The sequence below is a fragment of the Mustelus asterias genome, chromosome 8 (assembly GCF_964213995.1).
Source record: "Mustelus asterias chromosome 8, sMusAst1.hap1.1, whole genome shotgun sequence".
Taxonomy (NCBI): Eukaryota; Metazoa; Chordata; class Chondrichthyes; order Carcharhiniformes; family Triakidae; genus Mustelus; species Mustelus asterias.
Genome location: NC_135808.1, coordinates 138,498,124 through 138,516,681, shown reverse-complemented (window position 1 = coordinate 138,516,681; position 18,558 = coordinate 138,498,124). Strand labels below are relative to the sequence as shown.

Sequence of the window (18,558 nt, the reverse complement as noted above, 5' to 3'; positions counted from 1 at the left end):
ACTGCCATTCAAAACGACGCTGATAGACTGCGGGTCCTCCACGCAAGGGTAAGCGACACTGTGTATGCAACAATCCGTGATTCCCAAGACTACAAAGGGGCCATCGAACTACTTAAGAAACTGTACAACAAACTGCCAAACGAGATTCATGCTCGGCACCTTCCAGCCAATCGACGGCGGCAGCTCGGCAAAACGACAGGACAGTACCTGCGCGAACTTCAGCAGCTAGCCAGAGCCTGCAATTGCAAGCCAGTGTCGGCGGTCCAGTATACTAACGATTTGATCCGAGATGCGTTCGTGGCGGGAATCGGCTCATCCTATATTCGCCTGCGGCTGCTAGAGCAAGGTAACTTAGACCTAGCTAAGATGGTGGAATTGGCTGATGCGATGGAAACGGCCTCCAGAAGTCTTGAAACTTACCCCACCGACCACGTGGGAACATCGTGGCAAATACAGCCACTAACTTAACTCTACCCAGCGGCTCCTAGGAACTGCGCGATTGTGCTTTCAACCTCGGACCTGACGGCGGCGGCAGCTCCAGGTGGCCCGCGGTGCTATTTCTGTGGATTGGCGAAACACCCTTGGCAGCGATGTCCGGCCAGAACGGTATTTTGCTCCGCGTGTGGGTAGAAAGGGCACTATGCTAAAGTGTGCCGAGCTAAACCACCTTCGAAGCCGAGCAGTGCGACGTGTGACTCTCCAGGATCTGTCTCCTCGTCTCCGGCTCCGTCGAGGTCTTCCACCACGTGTGATTCACGAGCGCCGCCATTCCTGAGGACGACGACGCAAGACTCGTGCGACCTGCAAGTGCCGCCACTTTCAACGCCATCGACCACGTGCGATCCATGGGCGTAACCATTTTGGTCAACACCGACTGCAGACGACCAGCAGGGGTCCTCATCATCGACCATCTCTGCTGCCTGCAGTTGCACTCGGGATGCAACAGTGGCGTCAATCATCCTGGACCAGGCCAAGCCTCACAGACTCGACAAGTCCATGATGGACATAGAGGTAAACGAACGCCATATTCATTGTTTGTTTGACAGCGGGAGAACGGAGAGCTTCATTCATCCTGACACCGTGAAACGGTGCGGTCTCCGAGTACAGACTGTCAGACAGACAATTTCTATGGCGTCGAGGTCCCAATCTGTTACCGTTCTTGGGAGCTGAGTGGTAAACCTAACGGTGCAAGGCACAGTTTACGAGAACTTCAGGCTCCTCGTGTTACCGCACCTTTGCGCTCCGATACTCCTGGGGCTAGACTTTATGGTCCACCTGAAGAGTGTGACCCTGCAGTACGAGGGGCCACTCCCTCCACTTTCAGTGGGAGAACGGCAGCCTCCAAATTGCCCAGCGCGCTCCACATGTAGCCTCTCGACACTCAGAATCACCCCACCATCTTTATTCGAGAATCTTGTGCCAGGCTGCAAGCCCATCGCAACCAAGAGCTGGTGTTACAGCGCTGAGAATCGGATCTTTATTCGATCTGAGGTTCAGCGGCTCCTCAGGGAAGGGATCATTCAACCTAGCAGTAGCCCATGGAGAGCACAAGTCATGGTGGTTAAATCTGGAGACAAGCCCCGGATGGTCATAGACTATAGTCAGACCAGTAATAGGTACACGCAGCTGGACGCGTACCCTCTCCCGCGCATATCTGACATGGTCAACCAGACTGCGCAGTACCGGGTGTTCTCCACCATTGACTTGAAGTCAGCCTATCACCAGCTCCCCATTCGCCCAGAGGACCGGAAATATATGGCCTTTGAGGCGGATGGTCGTCTCTACCACTTCTTAAGGGTCCCTTTTGGCGTCACGAATGGGGTCTCGGTCTTCCAGCGTGCAATGGACCGAATGGTGGACCAAAACGGGCTATGGGCTACCTTCCCGTACCTGGATAACGTCACTATCTGCGGCCATGACCAGCAGGACCACGATGCCAATCTCCTAAAGTTTTTACGCACTGCGTCTCGCCTGAATCTGACCTATAACAGGGAGAAGTGTGTATTTAGCAAGCGCCGCCTAGCAATTCTCGGATACGTGGTGGAAAACGGGGTCCTTGGCCCTGATCCAGACCATATGCGTCCCCTCCTTGAACTTCCCCTGCCCACTAGCATCAAAGCACTGAGAAGATGCTTAGGCTTCTTTTCGTATTACGCACAGTGGGTTCCCAATTATGCGGACAAAGCCCATCCGCTCATAAAGTCTACCTCTTTTCCCCTGGCAGCAGAGGCTCACTTAGCCTTTGAAGGGATAAAAGCTGACATCGCAAAAGCCACGATGCACGCTGTCGATGAGTCCATCCCCTTCCAGGTGGCAAGTGATGCATCTGATTTCGCCCTGGCCGCCACACTTAACCAGGCGGGCAGGCCCGTCGCCTTTTTCTCTCGCACCCTCCAAGGCCCTGAAATTCGGCACTCCACTGTGGAAAAAAAGGCTCAGGCCATTGTGGAGGCCATCCGGCATTGGCGCCATTACTTGGCGGGAAAACGATTCACCCTGCTCACGGACCAGCGGTCCGTGGCGTTCATGTTCAACAACACGTTGAAGGGTGAGATCAAAAATGATAAAATCTTGAGGTGGAGAATCGAACTCTCCACCTACAACTATGATATCATGTACCGTCCGGGGAAGCCCAATGAGCCCTCAGATGCCCTGTCGCGTGGAACATGTGCCAGTGTGCAGGAGGACCGGTTACAGGCCCTCCACAATGATCTCTGCCATCCGGGGATCACTCGGCTCTTCCATTTTGTAAAGGCTCGGAATCTGCCCTACTCCATAGAGGATGTCAGGTCGATAACTCGAAGCTGCCAGGTATGTGCTGAATGCAAACCGCACTTCTACCGACCTGACAGGGCACATCTCATTAAAGCCACTCGCCCTTTTGAAAGACTGAGTGTTGATTTCAAGGGCCCCCTTCCTTCGACAGATCGGAATGTGTACTTCATCAACGTGGTTGACGAGTACTCCCGATTCCCTTTTGCCATTCCCTGTTCAGACATGTCCGCTGCCACAGTTATCAAAGCATTGCGGGATCTTTTCACCCTGTTTGGTTACCCCAGTTATATCCACAGTGATAGGGGTTCGTCGTTTATGAGCGACGACTTGAGGCAATACCTGCTCTCAAAGGGGATTGCCTCAAGTAGGACTACGAGTTACAACCCCAGGGGTAACGGGCAGGTAGAAAGAGAAAACGCTACAGTCTGGAAGGCTGTTTTACTGGCGTTGAGGTCTAAGGGTCTTCCAGTCTCCCGTTGGCAAGAGGTACTTTCTGATGCGCTCCATTCAATCCGGTCCCTCCTGTGTACGGCAACCAACACTACCCCACATGAGCGGATGTTTACCTTCCCTAGGAAGTCTTCCTCTGGGACCTCACTGCCGTCTTGGTTGACGTACTCAGGACCTGTCCTCCTGCGGCGGCATGTTAGGGCCCGCAAGTCCGACCCTTTGGTTGAACAGGTCCAACCCTCAATATGCCTATGTGGCATATCCTGACGGGCGAGAGGACACGGTCTCTATTCAAGATCTGGCGCCTGCAGGGGACCTGGAAACCCCCGTCGCTCCCGCACCCCTGGTTAGGGACCCCTTGCCCTTTATCTCCCCTCCTGACACGGCGCGGGCAGTATCGGGACCACCACTTAATCCTCGTACTCCTGTGTACAGCTTGCCTGAGTCCAGGAGATTGTCGCGACCTCGAGGCGTTCCTGAGTCCAGGAGATTGTCGCCACCTCGAGGCGTTCCTGAGTCCAGGAGATTGTCGCCACCTCGAGGCGTTCCTGAGTCCAGGAGATTGTCGCCACCTCGAGGCGTTCCTGAGTCCAGGAGATTGTCGCCACCTCGAGGCGTTCCTGAGTCCAGGAGATTGTCGCCACCTCGAGGCGTTCCTGAGTCCAGGAGATTGTCGCCACCTCGAGGCGTTCCTGAGTCCAGGAGATTGTCGCCACCTCGAGGCGTTCCTGAGTCCAGGAGATTGTCGCCACCTCGAGGCGTTCCTGAGTCCAGGAGATTGTCGCCACCTCGTGGTCCACCCGTCCGTGAGGAACTGGAGGAGTCACTGGACACCGCTTTGGAGAGAGGGTCATCACGGTCACCAGAACCGGCGCTACCGCCAGTGTTGAGGAGGTCGCAGAGACGGTGCGGCGATCCGATACGACTGAACTTGTGAATATATGGACAGTTCGTACTGTTTTTTTGCCCCACCGGCCTTTGTTTTTAAAGGAGGGGTGAATGTGGTGAACCATAGATGGTTACCACTATGGGTACTTGTACATATGTTACTCTTGTTACTGTTGGGGTTAGGGTTGGGGTGTTCCACCTGTTGGTATTGTTCTGTGGTACACTCCGGTTGGCTCCGCCGCCGACCTGTAGGAGTATAAAGGTCACTGCACTGCCTGGTGACCCTTTAGTCTGGGATTGTATTGTTAAGCAGTATGCTCCATTCTTGTTACTAATAAAAGCCTTTATTTCCCGGGTACGATCCAGCCTCCCGAGTGATTTAATCGCGCATCAGACCCTTTTGTATCTCTCCCCTCATCTTAAACCTATGCCCTCTAGCTTTAGACTCCCCTCCCTTTGGGAAAAGATGTTGACTATCTAGCTGATCTGTGCCCCTCATTATTTTATGGACCTCTATAAGATCACCCCTCAGCCTTCTATGCTCCAGAGAAAAAAGTCCCAGTCTATCCAGCATCTCCTTATAACTCAATCCATCAAGTCCCGAGAGCATCTGAGTAAATCTTTTCTGCACTCTTTCTAGTTTAATAATATCCTTTCTATAATAGGGTGACCAGAACTGTACACAGTATTCCAAGTGTGGCCTTACCAATGTCTTGTACAACTTCAACAAGACGTCCCAACTCCTGTATTCAATGTTCTGACCAATGACCGATTGTATTGGAAGACCGATGCAAAACAGCAGGGTTACCAAGGCAACAGGCTTTCAGGCTTTTGAATTTCGCCAATCAATTTGAATTAGCCACTTAGATACTGAACACCTATTAAATTTAAACCTGATGGTTTTGGCAACCTCGGACCAATCCGATTGTGGGGGATATTGATATGTCATCACAGGTACAAAAGAAGGGAGGCAGTGGGACAAAAGGCAGAGAGAAACTGCCAGAGTAACAGCTCTCAGCTCTCGGCTCTCGGCTCTAGAGAGGGAGAACTGCTGGCTCTCATAGCCTCATTTATGTCTTAAGAGAAAGCACCATCTCGACAGCGAACGTACCAAAGAAGACAGGTGTCCCAGAAAGAAGAAGCAAAAGAGAAAGGCCTGGAATATCCTAGAAGATGCCAAACCTGGATGTAATTTAGTGAGTGACTAAAATTCTAATTGTTGTTAGTGAGTAGGAGTTGTATTTATCTGAACAGCATTCCATTAGAATTATGTTTTATTTGATTTGTTAATAGTTTAGTTAATTTGTCCACTGTTAGATAAATAAAGTGTTATTTGTTGCTTTTAGACAGAGTCTCTGGGAGTTATTTTGATTGAACCACGAAAAGTTGCTGAAGAGCAGATCGTCCCACTTCACACTCTCACTTTAACAGATTATGAGGTGAAGTACTCCTCTTTGAGTGGTGAGGTGTTAGTTCTCGGAGGGGGGATCCACCTCCGCACCATAACAGTAAGCTATTTCAGGATCTGTGTGAGAAGTGGAATATCGATCACACTACTTCTTCTCCTTGTTACCTGAGATTTAACGGCCTAGCTGAGCAAATGACTCACACAGTGAAATCCTAAATTCTTAGATGTAAACAGACCAAGCAAGATCCACACGTTGCAATGTTACATCAGGGAGTGACACCTCCAGTGCGACCAATTCATCACCAGTGGAGCTCATGGCTGGAATTTTACCACCACGCAGACGCTGGAATTGGGGCGAGCGCGGCTCACAGAATGGAATTCTCTTTTGGGCTTGGGCGGGATTTTATGAGCCTTGCCCAAGCGGGGTTGTAAAATACCAGCACATGTTTGGCAATCCCGCGGGTTACAATCTATCTTCTTCTCCCCATTCTGCTCTCTCAGAAAACACACACAAACTTTGTGAACGACAGGAGATGGTGATCAAAGTACAGAATAGAGCAGTGGGCACAGAACTGCCACGTTTACAGTATGGACAATACGTCTACGTGCAGGATCCCACAGAAAGTACGTGGCAACCGGTGCAAGTGACAGGGATTTACTCAGAACCAGGATCCTATCAAGTTATTACACAAAGTTGTCATGTGAGGCGTAACCGAGAACAAATCCGATCCATTCCAGCTCCTCAGCCACTGAACACCCCGATTGTACAGAGGACAATTTCCCAAATGAAAGCAGAGCCAGCATCCCAGAATGACAATCCCACAGAACACAGCGAGCAATTCTCGAAACCTCCAGATAGCGTCACCATTAAACTGTCTGGGCACAGTAACAGATTACCCCCATACACGAGAGACTCAGAATGGCCAATGCTGTGCTGTCACAGAGAGGAGGGGGGAGATGGGGGAGAGAGGGAGATAGGGGGAGAGGTTTACAGGGGTTAGTGTTCAGGCAGTGAAAGATGTGACTGTCAATTGGGGATCGATGGAATCTCGGTCAATGTGATTGTCTCCTTTCAAACAATAAAACATTGGAATATTTCACAATGGAATTTCCCAGGCTGCTGCTGCGAGGTCAGAATCCCCTTTCAGATTTCCATTGTCTCCTTAAGCGGCTCTGGGTCACAGCTGTGTCTGATTAACGCTCCTCTGAAGCTGCATGGGACATTTTACTCTGTTAAAGGTGCTACATCAATGCAGATGGTTGTTTAATAAATGTGATTTAGTGAGGTGCAAAGTGTTGCAATGTGAGTGCGGTGCTCTGTGTCTGTGCTGACAGTGTCGAGTTTGTCTTCAACTCACTCTAAAGGTGGAGATTCCTCATCTGCAGATTTTACCGTGTACATTTTGCAAATTGGCAGTTCTGGGCACATTTTAGTAAAGTAAGCAAAACGCAGAGAGTTCCTTAGAGACAATTGAAAGGCAGCATAAACATTTTGCTGCTCCTGTTCTCCAATTAGTGTTTGAAGATTCTCCTGCACTTAAAGCTCGAGTGAGTCTCCCAGAAGCTGAGTCTAGAATAATGAGGTAATGGTTACGAACCCTGGAGATTGTGTGATGGGAAAAAGGGAACTCGCTGTTCCAGACTGAATATAGATTGAACAAGAAGGAAGCAATCAGTCAGAATAATTCATAAAATCATGTGTGGCTTTGATAGATTAAATAGGAACAAAGTGTTTGCAGTGACAGGATGGTGGGTTACCAGAGGGACACAGATTGAAGAGAATCGGGAAAAGAACCAGAGGGTGAGATGAGGGGAATTTATTTGACACAGTGAGTTGTTGTGATCTGGAATGTGCTGCCTGAAAGGGCGGTGGAAGCAGATTCAATAATAACTTTCAAAAGGGAATTGGGGAGATATCTGAAGGAGAAATACAGGATTCTGGGGGAAGAATGGGGGGAGTGGGATTAATTGGATAGCTCGTTCACAGAGCCAACACAGACATTCTATCCACACTAATACGCCTTTGCACCAGCAGCTCTAATATTGCTCGGAACCTTTAATGTGGCAACTTGTCAAATGCATTCTGGAAATCTAAGTACAGCACATCCACAGGTTCCCCTTTATCCACCTTGCCTTGTTACTGCTTCAAAGAACCCAAATAAATTAGTCAAACAACATTTCCCTTCCACAAAACCAAGTTGATTCTGCTTCATTCACGAGAGGACACAGGCTCAAGGTGAGGGGCAGGAGGTTTTGGGGGGATGTGAGGAAAAACTGTTTTACCCAGAGGATGGTGAGGGTCTGGAATGCACTGTCTGGGAGGGTGGTGGAGAAGGGATGCCTCACATCCTTTACAACGAGCACTCGGCACATCAGAACATTCAGGGCTATGGGCCAAGTGCTGGCAGATGGGATTACATAGAAACAGAGAAAAACGACAGCACAATACAGGCCCTTCAGCCCACAAAGTTGTGCCGAACATGTCCCTACCTTAGCGATTACTAGGCTTGCCTATAACCCTCTATCTTACTAAGTTCCATGTATTTATCGAAAAGTCTCTTAAAAGACCCTATCGAATCCGCCTCCACCACCGTTGCTGGCAGCCCATTCCACGCACCCACCACCCTCTGAGTGAAAAACTTACCCCTGACATCTCCTCTGTACCATCTCCCCAGCACCTTAAACCTGTGTCCTCTTGTGGCAACCATTTCAGCCCTGGGAAAAAGCCTCTGACTGTCCACTCGATCAATACCTCTCAACATCTTACACACCTCTATCAGGTCACCCCTCATCCTTTGTCTCTCCAAGGAGAAAAGGCCGAGCTCACTCAACCTATCCTCATAGAAATCATAGAAACCCTACAGTGCAGAAGGAGGCCATTCGGCCCATCGAGTCTGCACCGACCGCAATCCCACCCAGGCCCTACCCCCACATATTTACCCACTAATCCCTCTCACTTACGCATCCCAGGACTCTAAGGGGCAATTTTTAACCTGGCCAATCAACCTAACCCGCACATCTTTGGACTGTGGGAGGAAACCGGAGCGCCCGGAGGAAACCCACGCAGACACGAGGAGAATGTGCAAACTCCACACAGACAGTGACCCGAGCCGGGAATCGAACCCGGGACCCTGGAGCTGTGAAGCAGCAGTGCTAACTACTGTGCTACCGTGCCGCCCCAAGGCATGCTCCCCAACCCAGGCAACATCCTTGTAAATCTCTGCACCCTTTCTATGGCTTCCACATCCTTCCTGTAATGAGGCGACCAGAACTGAGCACAGTACTCCAAGTGGGGTCTGACCAGGGTCTTATAAAGCTGCATCATTATCCCCGGACTCCTAAACTCAATCCTTCGATTGATAAAGGCCAGTACACCATACGCCTTCTTAACCACCTCCTCTACCTGCACAGCTGCTTTGAGCGTCCTATGAACCCCAAGATCCTTCTGATCTCCCACACTGCCAAGAGTCCTACCAATATTATATTCCACCATCCTATTTGACCTGCCAAAATGAACCACCTCACACTTATTGGTGTGATTAGTTGGGAGTTCAGGTGTTTCTAATGTGTCAGTGCAGACTCGATGGGCTGAAGGGCCTCTTCTGCACTGTATGATTCAATGATTCACTTGAGATTTTCTAAGTGCCCTGTATCACCTTCAGAATAGATCCCAGCAGTTTCCCTGTGACAGATATTAAACTAACTGCCTGCGGTTTCCTGCTTTCTGTCTCCTTCCGATGTTGTTTCAAGGAGTCACATTCGTTATTTTCCAATCTGATGGCAGCTTCCCAGAATCGAGGGAAAGTTTGGAAAATTAAAACCAGTAAATTCCACTATCTGAGCAGCCACTTCTTTGAAGACTCAGGAATGAAGTCCATTCGGCCCCGGGGAAGAGTCAGCTTTTCGCTGTAATCATTTTCTCAATATCCTATCCAGTGTAATTATTTTAAGTTCTGCTCTCCCTTTCACATCCTGGTTCACGATTATTTCTGGAATGTTATTTATATCCTTTACAGTGAACATAGAACATAGAACACTACAGGCCCTTCGGCCCACGATGTTGTGCCGAATCTTTTCCGAAACCAAGATCAAGCTATCCCACTCCCTATCATCCTGGTGTGCTCCATGTGCCTATGCAATAACCGCTTGAAAGTTCCTAAAGTGTCCGACTCCACTATCACTGCAGGCAGTCCATTCCACACCCCAACCACTGTCTGAATAAAGAACCTACCTCGTACATCCTTCCTATATCTCCCCCCATGAACCCTATAGTTATGCCCCCTAGTAACAGCTACATCCACCCGAGGAAATAGTCTCTGAACGTCCACTCTATCTATCCCCCTCATCATCTTATAAACCTCTATTAAGTCACCTCTCAACCTCCTCTGCTCTGAAGAGAAAAGCCCGAGCTCCCTCAATCTTTCCTCATAAGACCTACCCTCCAAACCAGGCAGCATCCTGGTAAATCTCCTTTGAACTCTTTCCAGTGCTTCCACATCCTTCTTATAGTGAGGTGACCAGAACTGCACACAATATTCCAAATGTGGTCTCACCAAGGTCCTGTACAGTTGCAGCATAACCCCATGGCTTTTAAACTCAAACCCCCTGTTAATAAACGCTAACACACTACAGGCCTTCTTCACGGCTCTATCCACTTGAGTGGCAACCTTCAGAGATTTGTCGATATGAACCCCAAGATCTTTCTGTTCCTCGATATTCCTCAGAACCCTACCTTTGACCTTGTAATCCGCATTCAAATTTGTCCTTCCAAAATGAATCACCTTGCACTTATCAGAGTTAAACTCCATCTGCCATTTTTCGGCCCAGCTCTGCATCCTATCAATGTCACTTTGCAGTCGACAACAGCCCTCCACCTCATTCACTACTCCACCAATCTTGGTGTCATCTGCAAATTTACTGATCCACCCTTCAGCCCCCTCCTCCAAGTCATTGATAAAAATCACAAATAGCAGAGGACCCAGCACTGATCCCTGTGGTACACCGTTGGTAACTGGTCTAAAGTCTGAAAATTTTCCATCCACCACCACCCTCTGTCTTCGATGAGATAGTAAGAAGTTTAACAACACCAGGTTAAAGTCCAACAGGTTTATTTGGTAGCAAAAGCCACACAAGCTTTCGGAGCTGCAAGCCCCTTCTTCAGGTGAGTGGGAATTCTGTTCACAAACAGAGCATATAAAGACACAGACTCAATTTACATGAATAATGGTTGGAATGCGAATACTTACAACTAATCAAGTCTTTAAGAAACAAAACAACGTGAGTGGAGAGAGCATCAAGACAGGCTAAAAAGATGTGTATTGTCTCCAGACAAGACAGCCAGTGAAACTCTGTGGGGGTTACAAATAGTGTGACATGAACCCAATATCCCGGTTGAGGCCATCCTCGTGTGTGCGGAACTTGGCTATCAGTTTCTGCTCAGCGACTCTGCGCCGTCATGTGTCGCGAAGGCCGCCTTGGAGAACGCTTACCCGAATATCAGAGGCCGAATGCCCGTGACCGCTGAAGTGCTCCCCCACAGGAAGAGAGCAGTCTTGCCTGGTGATTGTCGAGCGGTGTTCATTCATCTGTTGTCGCAGCGTCTGCATAGTTTCCCCAATGTACCATGCCTCGGGACATCCTTTCCTGCAGCGTATCAGGTAGACAACGTTGGCCGAGTTGCAAGAGTATGTACCGTGTACCTGGTGGATGGTGTTCTCACGTGAAATGATGGCATCTGTGTCGATGATCCGGCACGTCTTGCAGAGGTTGCTGTGGCAGGGTTGTGTGGTGTCATGGTCACTGTTCTCCTGAAGGCTGGGTAGTTTGCTGCGGACAATGGTCTGTTTGAGGTTGTGCGGTTGTTTGAAGGCAAGAAGTGGGGGTGTGGGGATGGCCTTGGCGAGATGTTCGTCTTCATCAATGACATGGTGAAGGCTCCGGAGGAGATGCCGTAGATTCTCCGCTCCGGGGAAGTACTGGACGACGAAGGGTACTCTGTCCACTGTGTCCCGTGTTTGTCTTCTGAGGAGGTCGGTGCGGTTTTTCGCTGTGGCACGTTGGAACTGTTGATCGATGAGTCGAGCGCCATATCCTGTTCTTATGAGGGCATCTTTCAGGGTCTGGCGGTGTCTGTTGCGATCCTCCTCATCCGAGCAGATCCTGTGTATACGGAGGGCTTGTCCGTAGGGGATGGCTTCTTTTACGTGTTTAGGGTGGAAGCTGGAGAAGTGGATCATCGTGAGGTTATCCGTGGGCTTGCGGTACAGTGAGGTGCTGAGGTGACCGTCCTTAATGGAGATGCGTGTGTCCAAGAATGCAACCGATTCCGGAGAATAGTCTATGGTGAGTCTGATGGTGGGATGGAACTTGTTGATGTCATCATAGAGTTGTTTCAGTGATTGTTCACCATGAGTCCAAAGGAAGAAAATGTCATCGATGTATCTAGTGTATAGCATCGGTTGAAGGTCCCGTGCGGTGAAGAAGTCTTGTTCGAACCTGTGCATGAAGATGTTGGCATATTAAGGTGCGACTTTGGTCCCCATGGCTGTTCCGTGTGTCTGGATGAAGTTTGTTCTTCCTGTTGGGGAGCACTTCAGCGGTCACGGGAATTCGGCCTCTGATATTCGGGTAAGCGTTCTCCAAGGCGGCCTTCGCGACACACGACGGCGCAGAGTCGCTGAGCAGAAACTGATAGCCAAGTTCCGCACACACGAGGATGGCCTCAACCAGGATATTGGGTTCATGGCACACTATTTGTAACCCCCACAGAGTTTCACTGGCTGTCTTGTCTGGAGACAATACACATCTTTTTAGCCTGTCTTGATGCTCTCTCCACTCACGATGTTTTGTTTCTTAAAGACTTGATTAGTTGTAAGTATTCGCATTCCAACCATTATTCATGTAAATTGAGTCTGTGTCTTTATATGCTCTGTTTGTGAACAGAATTCCCACTCACCTGAAGAAGGGGCTTGCAGCTCCGAAAGCTTGTGTGGCTTTTGCTACCAAATAAACCTGTTGGACTTTAACCTGGTGTTGTTAAACTTCTTATTGTGTTTACCCCAGTCCAACGCCGGCATCTCCACATCATGACTTCTATGAGATAGCCAGTTACTTATCCAAAGACAGATGCAAAATATCCATTCACTTCATCCGCCAGGCAGAACCCTTAGGAGTATTGATAGGCAGAGGGATCTGGGTGTACAGGTACACAGGTCACTGACAGTGGCAATGCAGGTGGAGAAGGTTTTCAAGAAGGCATACGGCATGCTTGCCTTCATCGGCCGGGGTATTGAGTTTAACAATTGGCAAGTCATGTTGACGCTTTATAAAACTTTGTGAGGCCGCATTTGGAATATAGTGTTCAATTCTGGTCGCCACACGACCAGAAGGATGTGGAGGCTTTGGAGAGGGTACAGAAAAGATTTACCAGGATGTTGCCTGGTATGGAGGGCATTAGCTATGAGGAGAGGTTGGAGAAACTTGGTTTGTTCTCACTGGAGCGACGGAGGTTGAGGGGAGACCTGATAGAAGTCTACAAGATTATGAGGAGCATGGACAGAGTGGATAGTCAGAAGCTTTTTCCCAGGATGGAAGAATCAATTACTGGGGGGCATAGGTTTCAGGTGCGAGGGGCAAGGTTTAAAGGAGATGTACAAGGCAGATTTTTTACACAGAGAGTAGTGGGTGCCTGGAACTTGTTGCCGGGGGAGGGAGTGGAAGCGGATACGGTAGTGACTTTTAAGGGGCGTCTTGACAAGTACATGAATAAGATGGGAATAGAGGGATATGGTCCCCGGAAGGGTAGGGGGTTTTAGTTCAGACAGGCAGCATGGTCAGTGCAGGCTTGGAGGGCCGAAGGGCCTGTTCCTGTGCTGTAATTTTCTTTGTTCTTTGTTCTTTGCCATTTCCTCATTTTCCGCGATTAATTCCCCAGACTCATTGTGTAAAGGAACGATTATTGACCATGGAGACATTGGGTCCAATGAGCTGCAGCTACAGATAGCCACCGGAATATGATGCTGTGGTGATAACAGAGACCGAGGACCGGGTACTGAATATTCCTGGATCAAGGAGTTCAGGGAAGATAGAGCAGGGAAGATAGGAAAAGAGGTCGAGATATTGACTAAGGAAAATGTTACAGTGATGGGGAGGACATCCTCGAGGGGTCAAGGACAGAGTCTATTTAGTTTGAACAATCGAGATAACATTATACGGCTGGCCGTTTTCTATTAACCAATGAGTGGGAAGGAAAAAGAGAAACTAATTTGCAGGGACATTACAGAGAGGAGAGTAGTTAAACCTCAGAAACACTTTGATATTTAATCCTCCTCTGAAGCACATGGAGACATTTTATGACATTAAACGGACTTTAATTATCCGACCACAGACTGGGATAGTCATGGTGTAAAGAACAGAGAGGGGCGAGATTTCCGAGAGTGTATTCACGAGAATTTTCGACAGCCATCTGTGTCCAGTTCAATGAAGCGGGAGGTGCCACTGGCCCTGGTACTTGGGAATGAGTGGGGGAACCAAGTGGACCAAATGACAGCAGGAGAACACTTTGGGGACAGTGATTATTGTCTCATTGACTATGGAAAAAGGATCAGGGGCAATCCCGAGTTCGAATCATTCACTGGTGGAGGGAGCATGTCAATGTGGTGAGTATGGATCTGGTCCAGATAAACTGGAATCAAAGATTGGCAGCAAAACTGTCATGAAACAATGGAATGCCTTTAACGAGGAGAGCGACAGAGAGGGATGTTGGTGGAGAGGCCGACATGGGGGGAGGGAGGTCCTGCCAGGGGGGATTCCTGAGGTTAAAATGGCACTGTTAATGGAGGCTCACGACCCTCTGAGAGAAAAATTCTCCTCATCTCCGTCCTAAATGGATGACCCCTTATTTTTAAACAGTTCAGGAGGGTGACTCAGCTCATTCCAGGAATGAGGGGCTTATCTTATGAAGAAAGATTGAACAGATTGGGCCTAAACCCATTGGAGTTGAGAAGAATGAAAGGTGGTCTCACTGAAACAGATTAAGATCTTGAGGATCTCAACAGGGTGGATGCTGGGAGGATGTTTCCTCTTGTGGGGGAGACAAGAACTCAGGGACACAGTTTCAGTGTAATAGTCCCACAGTTTAAGACAGAGATGAGAATCATTTTCTTCAGAGGGTCGTGAATCTGTTGAATTCTCATCTGAAAGTAGTGGGGGATGGGTCATTGAATATTTTCAGCACAGAGTTAGACTGATTTCATTTTCTTTTCAATAAGAACACGTTTTTTGAAGGGGTAACCAAGAAGGTAGATGAGGGCAGTGCAGTTGATGTTGTCTACATGGACTTTAGCAAGGCCTTTGACAAGGTACTGCATGGTAGGTTGTTGCATGAAGTTAAATGTCACGGGATCCAGGGTGAGGTATCTAAATGGATACAAAATTGGCTTCTTGACAGATCATGATGTGGAGATGCCGGCGTTGGACTGGGGTAAGCACAGTAATAAGTCTCACAACACCAGGTCCAACAGGTTTATTTGGTAGCAAATACCATAAGCTTTCGGAGCGCTTCCCCTTCGTCAGATGGAGTGAAAATCTGTTCTCCAACAGTGCACAGAGACACGACATCAAGTTACAGAATACTAATTAGAATGCAAATCTCTACAGCCAGCCAGGTCTTAAAGGTACAGATAATGTGGGTGGAGGGAACATTAAACACAGGTTAAAGAGATGTGTATTGTCTCCAGACAGAACAGCTAGTAAGATTCTGCAAGATCAGGAGGCAAGCTGTGGGGGTTACTGATAATGTGACATAAATCCAACATCCCGGTTTAGGCCGTCCTCATGTGTGCGGAACTTGGCTATCAGTTTCTGCTCAGTGACTCTGCGCTGTCGTGTGTCGTGAAGGCCGCCTTGGAGAACGCTTACCTGAAGATCCAAGGCTGAATGCCCGTGACTGTTGAAGTGCTCCCCCACAGGAAGAGAACAGTCTTGCCTGGTGATTGTCGAGGGTGTTCATTCATCCGTTGTCGTAGCGCCAAGGCCATCCCCACACCCCCACTTCTTGCCTTCAAACAACCGCACAACCTCAAACAGACCATTGTCCGCAGCAAACTACCCAGCCTTCAGGAGAACATGACACCACACAACCCTGCCACAGCAACCTCTGCAAGACGTGCCGGATCATCGACACGGATGCCATCATCTCACGTGAGAACACCATCCACCAGGTACACGGTACATACTCTTGCAACTCGGCCAACGTTGTCTACCTGATACGCTGCAGGAAAGGATGTCCCGAGGCATGGTACATTGGGGAAACCATGCAGATGCTACGACAACGGATGAATGAACACCTCTCGACAATCACCAGGCAAGACTGTTCTCTTCCTGCGGGGGAGCACTTCACCAGTCACGGGCATTCAGCCTTGGATCTTCAGGTAAGCGTTCTCCAAGACGGCCTTCACGACACACGACAGCGCAGAGTCGCTGAGCAGAAACTGATAGCCAAGTTCCGCACACATGAGGACGGCCTAAACCGGGATGTTGGATTTATGTCACATTATCAGTAACCCCCACAGCTTGCCTCCTGATCTTGCAGAATCTTACTAGCTGTTCTGTCTGGAGACAATACACATCTCTTTAACCTGTGTTTAATGTTCCCTCCATCCACATTATCTGTACCTTTAAGACCTGGCTGGCTGTAGAGATTTGCATTCTAATTAGTATTCTGTAACTTGATGTTGTGTCTCTGTGCACTGTTGGAGAACAGATTTTCACTCCATCTGACGAAGGGGCAGCGCTCCAAAAGCTTATGGTATTTGCTACCAAATAAACCTGTTGGACTTTAACCTGGTGTTGTGAGACTTCTTACTGTTCTTGACAGATGCCAGAGGGTGGTTGGAGAGAGTTCTTTTTCAAACTGTTATTTGTCATTTATATTAATGATTTGGATGAGAATAGAGGGGGCATGGTTAGTAAGTTTGCAGATGACACCAAGATTGGTGGCATGGTGGACAGTGAGGAAAGTTATCCCCAATTGCAGCGGGATCTTGATCAATTGGGCCTGTGGGCTGACGAATGGCAGATGGAGTTTAATTTAGACAAATGCGAGGTGATGCATTTTGGTAGATTGAACCAGGGCAGGACTTACTCAGTTAATGGTAGGGCATTGGGAAGAGTTACAGAACAAAGAGATCTGGGGGTACATGTTCATAGCTCCTTGAAAGTGGAGTCACAGGTGGACAGAGTGGTGAAGAAAGCATTCGGCATGCTTGGTTTCATTGGTCAGAACATTGAATACAGGAGTTGGGACGTCTTGTTGAAGTTGTACAAGACATTGGTAAGGCCACACTTGGAATACTGTGTACAGTTTTGGTCACCCTATTATAGAAAGGATATTATTAAACTAGAAATTGTGCAGAAACGATTTACTAGGATACTACTGAGACTTGATGGATTGAGTTATAAGGAGAGGCTGAATAGACTGGGACTTTTTTCTCTGGAGCGTAGGTGGCTGAGGGGTGACCTTATAGAGGTCTATAAAATAATGAGGGGCACAGACAAGGTAGATAGTCAATATCTTTTCCCAAAGGTAGGGGAGTCTAAAACTAGAGGGCATGGGTTTAAGGTGAGAGGGGAGAGATACAAAAGTGTCCAGACGGGAAATTTTTTCACACCGATGGTGGTGAGTGTCTGCAACAAGCTGCCAGAGGTAGTAGTAGAGGCGGGTACAATTTTATCTTTTAAAAAGCATTCAGATAGTTACATGGGTCCGATGGATATGGGCCAAATGCGGGCAATTGGGATTAGTTTAGGGGTTTTACAAAAAGGACGGCATGGATAAGTTGGGCCAAAGGGCCTGTTTCCATGCTGTAAACCTCTATGACTCTAGGAGATGTGGGTGTCACTGGTTAAAGGACATGAGTGAATCAGATGTGTTTTACCACATTTGACAATGGTTTCATAGTCATCATCAGGCTTTTAATTCCAGATTTTCACTGAATTCTTATTTCACCATCCGCCGTGGTGGGATTCAAACCCGGGTCCCCAGAACATTACCCTGGGTCTCTGGATTGCTAGTCCAGTGAGAAAATCACTTTGCCATTGCTTCCCCAATAGACAAGGGAGTCGAGCGTTATGGGGGACAGAAGGGAAGGTGGAGTTGAGAAACAACAAGATCAGCCATGATCTTATTGACATGGTGGAACAGGTTCGAGGGGCCGAATGGCCTATTTCTGTTCCTCAGTACTAAATCTTAATTTCCCACGGTTGTAATACTATGTTGGCTGGACAGAGTGTCCCTGGGTGTGTGGTGTGGTCAGTAACTCAGTGTCGAAAGGTTGGGAATCTCTCACCGCCCCCTGATGTCCAGATTGGAGATGGCGTAGAAATATTTAGACAGGTTGAGTGGGTCAACTCTGGTGGGTCCAGTGGCCGGACGGAGCAGTCTGAGCCGCAGGTCAGTCAGGGTGAAGAAGTCCCTCAGGTCCTTTGTGGTGTCCAGTCGGCCGTACAGTGAGGCCATGTCACGGAGAAGGGGTCCCCCGAACAAGGCAAAACGTTCCTGGATCTCAAATCGGACCGTGTTCTCCAGCTTCCACACGTAACCCCTGGAATATTCCTCGGTGCAGATGATGTCCAAAACGGAGGCAGGCCTCAGATCGCTGGCACTTCTGGGTTCCATCCCAAAGGAGTTGAGGCAGTCGGCTGCGTAGAACTGATAGGGCTGCCAAGTCCGCCCATGGTCCAGAGATTTCTCCAGAATCATCTGCTCAGGACGGCCTGACTCGAAGGTGATGACAATGTCCTCAGTCAGCTCGATGCTCTTACCCCAGGACAGAGTGATGTTGACCAGGAGAGGATCTGGGAAACGTTTCCAAGACACACTTTGCCAAAAGGTGTTGGGAACCCGTCCCTCACCATCCAGCATCAGCTCAGGCGGGTGAGCGAGCTCGGGTGTGCGAGCGTCACACTCATTGTTGCACATGTATGGATTCTCCTTCAAACAGAAAACAGAACAACACAGGGTTAGATACACAGTAAAT

General features: G+C 48.7%; 1 protein-coding gene across 1 annotated transcript in view; it reads right to left on the bottom strand.

Moving 5' to 3' along the window:
- The window catches only part of LOC144497597 (netrin-G1-like), an 80,980-nt gene that overhangs the window by 13,787 nt on the left and 48,635 nt on the right, over window positions 1–18,558 (bottom strand). Inside the window, exon 2 of the mRNA XM_078219042.1 lies at window positions 17,869–18,512. Coding sequence (XP_078075168.1) covers window positions 17,869–18,512 — 644 coding nt within the window. The remainder of the gene's footprint in view (window positions 1–17,868; window positions 18,513–18,558) is intronic.